This window comes from Arachis duranensis, chromosome 2 (assembly GCF_000817695.3).
Source record: "Arachis duranensis cultivar V14167 chromosome 2, aradu.V14167.gnm2.J7QH, whole genome shotgun sequence".
Classification (NCBI taxonomy): Eukaryota; Viridiplantae; Streptophyta; class Magnoliopsida; order Fabales; family Fabaceae; genus Arachis; species Arachis duranensis.
Genome location: NC_029773.3, coordinates 75,994,693 through 76,004,408, shown reverse-complemented (window position 1 = coordinate 76,004,408; position 9,716 = coordinate 75,994,693). Strand labels below are relative to the sequence as shown.

At 33.2% G+C, this 9,716-nt stretch overlaps 1 protein-coding gene and 1 pseudogene across 2 annotated transcripts; one reads left to right on the top strand and one right to left on the bottom strand.

Moving 5' to 3' along the window:
* Positions 1-189: 189 nt before the first annotated feature.
* LOC107475035 (PRA1 family protein A1) lies at positions 190-7,952 on the bottom strand. Of its 2 annotated transcripts, none has more exons than XM_016094676.3 (8): positions 7,500-7,952; positions 6,368-6,408; positions 6,200-6,278; positions 5,478-5,564; positions 5,315-5,403; positions 5,145-5,216; positions 4,918-5,042; positions 190-760 (listed from the first exon to the last, which is right to left on the bottom strand). In XM_016094676.3, the coding sequence occupies exons 1-7, from the start codon at positions 7,655-7,657 to the stop codon at positions 4,939-4,941; spliced, it is 630 nt and encodes a 209-aa protein (XP_015950162.1). In that variant the 5' UTR covers positions 7,658-7,952; the 3' UTR covers positions 190-760; positions 4,918-4,938. The 2 variants fall into 2 exon arrangements, with proteins under 2 accessions (XP_015950162.1, XP_015950164.1); XM_016094678.3 differs by lacking the exon at positions 190-760 and adding an exon at positions 4,166-4,422 and having other exon boundaries at positions 7,500-7,951.
* Positions 7,893-9,283, top strand: LOC107475087 (CBL-interacting serine/threonine-protein kinase 12-like; annotated as a pseudogene).
* Positions 9,284-9,716: the final 433 nt, after the last annotated feature.

Genomic DNA, 9,716 nt, shown 5'->3' with positions numbered 1-9,716 from the left:
AAAAAGATAGAGTATCCCATTACTTATATGAATTTGTGACTTGCGTTTCTGGACGTTAATGTGACTAAAAATTTTAGAGTGAATAAGTGTGTGAATGCATAGAAGTTCTTCTAATTTATTGTGTGAAACCTTTAGAAGACTTGAAGTAACAATATTCTGCAATAAGTAATATGTACAAAGAGACACAAATTTGAACGAAAATAAAATCTTCTATTGTGACTCCTCATTCCCCTTTACAATAGATGCAGAAGGCCTTTTATAGGCAACCAAATAAACCAAACCACACAATATACATACTCAAGATTCTAAACTTAAATTACCACTAATAGAATTATAATTACCACTTTATCTATTATCACTTACTGACCTTTTTTGTAACTTATTTTTATCATTTACACCCCTTCTCAAACTCTTGACTTCCAAAAGTTGGAGTCTGAGTTTGTTTCTAAAATTATGAAAGAGTGCCAAGGAAACTGGCTTAGTTAAAAGATCAGCAACTTGCAATACTACTGGGATGTGAACCACAACTAGCTGCTTCTTCTTGACTTTGTCTCGAACAAAATGAAGGTCCACTTCAAAATGCTTGGAACGGCTATGAAGAATCGGATTAGCCGCCAACAACACAGCACTCAAGTTATCGCAAAAGATGGTTGGTAGGACTGAAGAAGAGATCTTAAGATTTTTGAACATATTTTCGATCCAAGTAATATTAGCCGCTGCATCTGCCAAACACCTGAATTCCGCTGCATCTGCCAAACACCTGTAAAAGTACTTATTTTAAAGTTGTAGCATTTGGATAAATAACTCAAAAAATAATATTTTTTTTACAGAAGAGAATGAATATTAAAATAACGATGATAACAAATAATTTTCAATATTAAATGTTGATTTTACATAACCTAATCACTAATATTGTGTATGATATGGTAGGTGAAAATAAAAAATAAATATAAAATGTGTGTCAATATATATTTTGTTGCTGTTTTTTATTTTTTTTACTCCTATTAGAACTCTCTTCTCTTTTATTGAGGTCAAGAACTTGTTATAATTAACTATGAAAATAATAGCAAGCTATAAAATCAGATATGAAAAAAAATAAAATTAAAACTGAAATTTCATACCACAGTTAAATACAAATTTAATAATAAAAAATAGAATGATAAAATGATAAAAAAAAATACTTAGAAGGAATATATATATATAGTAGGTATTTCAAATGCAATATTGTGTGAAAATGGTGATGGAGGATCAATACTTCCATCAGATGAATCATTCCGTGAGTATGGTGATGTTTAGAACATTGTGTGAGAATGATGGTGCAATTATGATGGAAGGCCAGTGCTTCTAGCAGACCTTGCGTAAAAATGGTGATGAAGGGTCAGGATTTTTCACAAAGTGAAGAAGGGAAGTAGATTTTTTTGTTTTGAAATTAAATTTTTTTTAAGTAAGTGGTAGAATGACTTATCAAGAAGTAGAGAAGTCATATATTTCTACTTTTTCAAAAAGCTGCAAATTAACTTTTTGAAAAGTTAAAAGTTTTTTTTAAAATTGTGCCAAACACACAGATTGTGACTTTTCATAATCCAAAAGTAAAAAAAAAGTAACTTCTACTACTTCCCAAACGGGCTCTAAGTAGTTTCTAGACTTCTTTTTCATTTGTTTTCTTAGTTTTTAAATCAAATTCTTATATTTTTAGTAAAATTTTAATAACTAATGATATGTTTGGAGTTGTGTCAGAATAATTGTGTTTTCAGGATATAATTAAGCAAATCAGGGTAAAATTAACAAGAAGACTCTTCCGAGATAAGAAGACAGAAGGTGGAAGAGCTACTCTACAAGTTATTTAATGAAAGACAGAAGACTCTTCCGAGCCTTGATCGATTATGCACGAGAGAAGAAGATCAAAACTTCGACTACTATCAAAGGATTCGAGACTTTGAGGTAAAAGAGGTTCTAAAGTGGATGAGAAATGGTTGGACAGTAAGACCCGATAATATTCCGATTGAAGTTTGAAGGACTTTGGAGAGAAAGACATCAGTTGGTTAACTAAGCTTTTTAATGAGATTTTAAAGTCAATAAAGATGCTAGCTTAGTGGAGAAAGAACACATTGGTAACTATCTACAAGAATAAGGAGGATATACAGAGTTGCGAAAACAATAGAGGGATCAAGCTCATGAGTCATACCATGAAGTTATGAAAAAGGGTGATAGAATGAAGGTTGAGACAAGAGACACAAGTAACAAGTAATAGAGAACTAATTTGATTTTATGCCATGCAGATCCGCCACTAAAACTGCATATCTGTTAAGAAGGATAATGGAGATGTACGTAGTAATAAAAGGATCTACATATGGTGTTTATTGATTTGGAAAAAGCGTATGATATGGTGCCAAGGGAGGTTTTATGGAAGGTTTTGGATAGGAAGAGAATAAGAATCGCATATATTCGGGCAATTAAAGACATATATGATAGGACTACAACTAGTGTGAAGACTCAAGGTGGTGTGACAGAGAAATTTTCTATTGGTATATGATTACACTAGGGATTATCCTTAAGGCCATACATTTTCATATTAGACTTGGAAGTATTCAAAGAGCATATCCAAGAGCATGTGCCATGGTGCATAATTTTTGCCGATGATATCATCCTTATGGAAGAGTCAAAGGAAGACCTAAATAAGAAGTTGGATTTATGGAGAGTAGCTCTAGAAGTGTATGGTCTGCGCATAAGCTGTAGTAAGATAAAATATATGGAATGTAAGTTTGGCAACCGAAGGAAAAACCCTAATACAGAGGTGAAGATTGGAGAAAATATCCTATGAAAAGTTAAAGTTTAAGTATCTTGGGTGCCTCATACAGAATAATGGAGAAATTGAACAAGATGTAAATCATAGGATTCAAACAGGTTGGTCAAAATGACAGAGTACCTCTGGTTTTATATGTGACAAAAAAGTGTCTTTAAAATTTAAAGGTAAATTCTATCGCACGCATATTAGACTGACTATGCTTTATGGTACAGAGTGTTGGAGGCCAAAAGAGAGCACGGACATAAGTTAAGTGTGGCAGAGATGAAGATGTTCAGATGAATGAGTGGTCATACGCAATTGGATATAATAAGAAACGAAGATATAAGAGAGAGAGAAAGAGAGAGAGAGTTGGAGTAGCACCTATTGTAGAAAAGATGGTAGAATCGCGTCACAGGTAATTTGGACTTATGAGAAGAAAACCGACAGAAGATCCAGTCAGGAAGATGGATGAGATAAAAGATGGATGAGAAGTGAAAGGCAAATGAAAACTTAGGAAGACCATCCATAAAGTGATCAAATAAAATCTACATATAAACGGTCTCTCCATAAATATGATCAATGTCTTTGTTTATTCCATATAGCCGATCACACCTAATAGGACAAGGCTTTATTAACGTTGTTATTCAGTTATTGTATGTTTATTTCTATATTTCACTTCAAAAAATTGTAATTGTTTTAAATAAATTTATGTTTTTATCATTATAAAATGTCTGTATTTTATGTAAAAAAATTGTGTTTCTATCTTTTTCTTCGGTTTATTTTTTTATTCTTCTTCTCCTTCATAAATTTTAAAAATTTACAAAGAAACAAACCAAAAAAATAAAGAGAAAACATAGTATTAATAAAATTTTAAAAATTTACAAAGAAACAAACCAAAAAAATAAAGAGAAAGCATAGTATTAGGAGTAGTAAAAGAATCAAAGTTGGTGAAAAAGAAAATATTAAAAAAAGGAGAAAAATGGAGAAAAACATGCCGAAAGTTGAGCATGAGTAATACTTGGTTGAATTTAATTACAAAATTGACTTTGTTACTCAACGTTTCTGATATAAAATAAGGGCTGAATTTCCTTACTTGCACTATGCAATTTAAAAAATAAAAAATAAAACGAAAAACGTTGCATTCCTTTTATTACTTTAAACAAAGTTCTATCCCAAAGTTGAATGACCAACTAACTAATCACAAGTCAGCCTACTCCTACACGATTCATTTAAGCCTGGAGTCCTACTAAAATTAACTATAAAAAATATGGTTTTTATTTTGGTATGGCTAGAAGGAACTTCTTTGCTTCACTCAAAATCCATTTGGATAACATTATTTATCACGTCACAAAAAATTTAAAACTACTGAACAGAATCACAGAAACACAAGACTCTTGTCATATTATGCCACTAATTTCTGGAGGCAATTGAAGATAGTGACACTTATGGATGTTCCTGTTACATGTCAAGCTTATAGGCAGTATAAATGTCATAATCAACAAAGTAAACACATTCTAACCTATATGGAAAGTGGAGGGACAAAAAGGATTCCTCACAATTTACAATCTATTGGCAACCTTACCAAGAAGGTTCCATCTCGGCTAAAGGAAATAATGTTGATCGAAAAGCAGCAATACCTAAAATGAGATTCATAGATAGCAAGTTGTACTCAGTTATGCAATCAGCATCAACATCAGAAGTAGATAACAAATTTGAAATCCAATTGGAAGAATAATGCTATTTCCAAAAACCAAGACAAAATACCACAGCATTGGACTTAAAACCCATGTCACAAGCTTGCTGCTAAATTCAGATTCATCACATAAAAATGATATCAAATGATTGTATAGGCCAAACAGCATAAAATATCTAAACCCTCTTTACATAAGCAAGCTTCCCAAAACTAAAATCAACATTTCCAGTAGTAAGACTGTAGAAGGTAATGAAACACATGGAAATGATCTATTCTGCAGTGCAAACTCGAGAGGATACTCTTTCATTATAGCTTCTATGCAACACATTTGTTTCTCAATCACTTCCAGGGAGTTGTACTTTACAGATTAACATAATTTGCAAATGCACTAAAAGAACAAAGTACACTATATGCAAGTGAAAATCCAGAAAGCACTTACATCGAGAAAACAAACTGCAAACTACAGCTCACTATAATTGCGCCACACTGCACGAAATTCTTCACGGAAAGTGTTTAGTCGTGCTTTCAAGTTAGGTGTTCGGAAGCTTGCATGCAGGATGGTGGCTGAACAAGAGCAAGAATGAGCAATATTATACTAAATAAAACAAAATGCTGGACAAAGTGCTGGGAAGTATTAAATAGTAAACTTTTCAGTATGAGATGTACCTAGAAGACCAATAGCAAGTGCCCATGAAACCATTAGGAGACCACAGGAAATAAACCAAAAGAAGAAAGATGCTGCAGAAGAATGGGTAGAAAAGTTACATGGATTGATAGAACCACCGTGAATAGTACTGCTCATAAAATCTGACCTCTATTTCAAAGAATTCAATTACCAGCAGAAAATGTCAAGACAAACACCCAACGTGGCTGACCACATATATAAATTGCTCTCCTAGCCGATGGACGTCCACGGATAACAGGCCTGGAATTTGACTAGTCAGTAAACCCACAGCAAAGTCTACATATCTTAAAAGGATAATAACAACAAAAACATACGTAAGGGGAGGTCTCATCTTGGCTGCTAAATGTGGCGAGAATTGCCTGACAGTTCGTGTAACCTTTTCACTAAAAGTACCTGCAAAACTGCAATTAAAATTATGAATAACGCAATATCAAAGATAAGTTTTATTACTAAGAACTAGATCTGAGTACAATTAGTCAAGAAATGAAAGAACCACATGAAGAATCTTAGTGATATATATATAACAAAGGGCTACTCAGAAAAATGGTTTGAGCAAGCATAATGATGGTGCTAAATGCAAAACATCTAGAAGTAGAAGTGAATAATTGCAAGCTAAAAAGAGTATAACTGCTTTTCTTATTTAGATGAAAATATTATTCATCTACTTCAGTTACCATAAAACTAAATAATATATTGTTCGTGTGCAGACTTATGATTTATGTATTCAAGCACAAACCTCAATGTTGATGATGCAATATATTACATGCCAAAAAAATCACATTGCCAAATTTTCACTCAACAAATACCATAGGCCACTAGTTTGTGCAAAGCAATATGTACAAAAATCCAACTTACATGAAGCATCTTGGTTGCATAAGTGCAACAAGTTTCTAAAATAGCAACAATATCACAACTGATATCCACTTCAATAGTACAACACCATAAGGCTAGGTTTTTCTTTTAAACTGGAATCAATTTAATCAGCTCCAACCAATGATGAAATGTGGTATCAAAAGTAAAAAGATGTATCACTTACCTGTCATTTAGAAAAGCAGTGCTAAGTGCAGTAAGAATGGCAGCAACTATAGCAAGTGGCCTCCAAAGAAAACCCAATACTACAATTCAAAATTTGAATGTTTAGACAAGAAGGGGCAGTAGATCAATTGGAGATAGCGAACAAAAGATATTCATTATGTTAACTTACTCAGAACAGAAACAATCCAAATGAAGTAGTTGGTCCGATAGCTGCACATACAAACATAACCGAAATTATTTAATAGAGGGGTGGGGTGAAAATTATATATTCAAATCAGGTTTTCTTCTGTTATGTAGGGATAAATGAAAAAACAAACAAGTCCACCCCAAATCTAAGTGTTATGCAAGCTTCATGGTTGGGTACAGAACAGATGAACTGATGGTGAGTGATTTCATCTTTGCAGTCAATGAATTATCTTGGAAGTCTCAAAAAATTAAATAGATGACATACGTGGGAGAAAAAAATACTTTCACAAAGTATTACATTTATATCCTCTGTTGTAAACTCTCTTCTCTTCTAATAAAATTCCTTTTCTATAAAAATAAATTATACATTTCTAGCTACTGTAAGTTTTGTAACACAAACAAACACTACGTTTATTTACTAATTATCCAGTTTCATGCATGGACCTTGAGGATGTTTAATATATTTCCTTCTTTTGATTATTAATGACAAAAATGTCACCTTATGTAATTGTTCTTTTCAAATATCATTGTTTCGGTCTTATGAACTTATGACACGACCATGTCCTTGGACTAGTGATTTGATCACACTTTCTCAATCAGAGATTTTGACCTTGAGATTTAAGGTAGAATTAGTCCAGAATCCAAGTTGCTTCAACTATGAGCAGCAAATACTGGGATTTTACCATTTCATTTCCTAAATTTTCTTAATAGTGAAAATAATAGGAGAACGAAGATATCATTTTGATAATTGTCACTTAAATGAAAATTCTCCCTTTCCAGCAAGAAAATTTGCCTCATAATCGAAGCATCACCTACTGCCTTCCTTCATCCATATCCTCGGAACTACGAAATCCAAATTTGATCAAATATATCAATCACGGAGAAAATTACAGAGTCATGCCAAATCGAGCATTTCAAATTTTCAATTAATAAATATTGCAAGGGAAAGAAAAGGAATCAAATTCAGCACCAAACATAAAAGATAATAGAACCTCAAACAAATTAAAAAAAAAACTATAGCTCCATAAATCAAATCATTCGATTGCAGTTGTATAGATGGAAAAAGAACAGAGGAAAGCAACAATTTCAGTGATTGGGGAAAAATTGAAGCGTACTAGTAAAGATTGCATTTTAGGCGGCTATTCCACTTGGCATAGGATCGAGGAACGGTGAATCGGGAGAAGAATTCGGACAGAGGGCGCGGCGGCGACGACCAATCTACTTCGCGAAGAGCATCGACGAGATCCTCCGCAGTGACGTTCCCCCAATCCATGTTCCTACGATTTTCCTCCGACGCAAAACCCTAGCGAGAAAATTCGTCGCAAATTGAGGGAAAATCGCAGCGTGGCTGAATGAATCTTTTTTACCCCCTTCCCTTCCTTTCTCTTTGTGTGGTGGAAAGAAAATGAGGATTTTATAGTTTTATAGTTTTATCTGTGTCGGGAATCCGGGATGGTTTCTTTTAATTTCTGTTAGCAATGAGGGATTGGTGTTTTGATCAGTAGAAAATGAAAGCCGAAGCTCTTCTTGTTATTGTTGCCACTCTCGACTCTTGGCAGTTGACGCTCTCCTCCGAGTCATGTACTTTTAACCGTTTTACTTTGAGTGCTTTGGTTAACTTTCATTTTTACCGTCCTCACACAAACTCATTGGTAGGGGACTACCTAAATTGGATTTTCTTAATTTTTTTTCACTTAACGGGATTAGGGGGTGCCATTAGCACGAAATCCAATTCCTCAACCAAAACCGGACTCCATTATGACGGATAATTGAGTATAATTAGATCCGACTTGATTAAATTTAATAATAACTAGCTTGGGCATTAGTTCTGAATAGTGAAATATAAATTAATTTAATTATCTAATTATATATATAAAAAATAAATAAATTTATGATCTTTTAAATTTTTGACAATATATTCTTAAAATTTAAATAAAAAATTTTTTTGACTTTTATAAAGAAAAGATAATTTTATTCTTTTGTTCATTTGTCTCTCACAGGTCAAATGAAACCAGCTAATGTGGTTGTATCGTTGTCCAGGTGCTCATTACGGAAAAGAAGCTAAAGTTTACAGGATAAAAAGGTCAAAAACATGAAAATGACGTCGTCAAAGGCCGCTTAAAGAAAGACCTCGCTCGAAAGTACTTCCAGCAACTCATCTCTGTTGTCTCCTTCTACCACAACAGAGGTGTCTTCTACCACGGGCTATTTACCTTTCTATGATCGCAACATTATGGTTACGTATAAGAAGATCTATAAAGGTGAGTTTTGTTGCCTGAGGTGGTTTTTTCTTGAATTGTCCAATTTTTTGCTAAGCTTCTTGATACTAATCTGACAAAAGAAATTCCATTTCGGACATCATGGAGAATCGCTGGTTCAAGAAAGGCTTTAAGCAGATTAAGTTTCATATTGAGGATGACAATAAGGTGGTGCAGCATGTCGCTGGTGGTAGTAATGATGTTTATTCTTTTTTTGATTTGTCAGAAACATATGAGTTTGAGACTAAAAAAAGTGGGAAGAGGAGGAGGAGGAATGCTTTTGTTGCCACGGTTTGAGTTTGAATGTTTGATATCATATTATTTTCCCCTAGTTTTGATCTCTCTGGCTTATTTGAGGAGAAGGGTGACAAGGCGAGGTTTATTTTCAGTGCGCCGGTTTCTAAGATCGTATCGAAATTAGAGAAGATTGCTTAGTTGATGAGCTTCACAGTCAGGAAGAAGGACTGCAGAATAAGCTTGGAAGGTTCCAGAAAAGGAGTGAAGGGTCATTGACCATTGCTGCTGAGATTTTTGAGTTGACGCTTTCTTTGGTTGTGGTGAAGGTGAAGAAGAAAGGAGGGAATAAAGAGGAGTATGAGAGGTTCTTCATGTATAGGAACCTTTTTGTCTGCAAATTTTAGCCTCCTTCCCGTAACGGACATGCACCGAACAACGTTACAACCACATTAACCAGTTCTATTTTATATGTGAGAGACAAATGAACGAAATGATAAAATTGTCCTTCATTTGTGAAAGTAAGAAATTTTTTTGTATTTAAATTTTATCAGAAATGTATTTCTCAAAAACTTAAAAGGTTAGAGACATATCCTTTAATTTTTTCTTATACATACAATTTTACAAAGAGTGTTAAATTATGATATTTATTTTGAGTATAATTTGATGATGTATTGTTCTTGTTTTCTTATCATATATTATTTACGTAATTTTTTTAATTTTATATTTTTTTCAAATATTTTAAAATTTTATTTTCAATTGGATATCTAATTATTCGAAGCGATCTAATCCAAATTTAATCGGTTCAAAATGATTCAGATTCACTCACAAAAAATTTTA

Coding starts and splice junctions, on each gene's coding strand:
- LOC107475035 (XM_016094676.3), bottom strand. CDS start 7,657: ATGGATTGGGGGAACGTCACTGCGGAGGATCTCGTCGATGCTCTTCGC. Junction 5,217..5,314: donor TGTCTTGACATTTTCTGCTG/GTAATTGAATTC, acceptor ATTCTTCTGCAG/CATCTTTCTTCTTTTGGTTT. Junction 5,043..5,144: donor ACTTGCTATTGGTCTTCTAG/GTACATCTCATA, acceptor GCTCTTGTTCAG/CCACCATCCTGCATGCAAGC.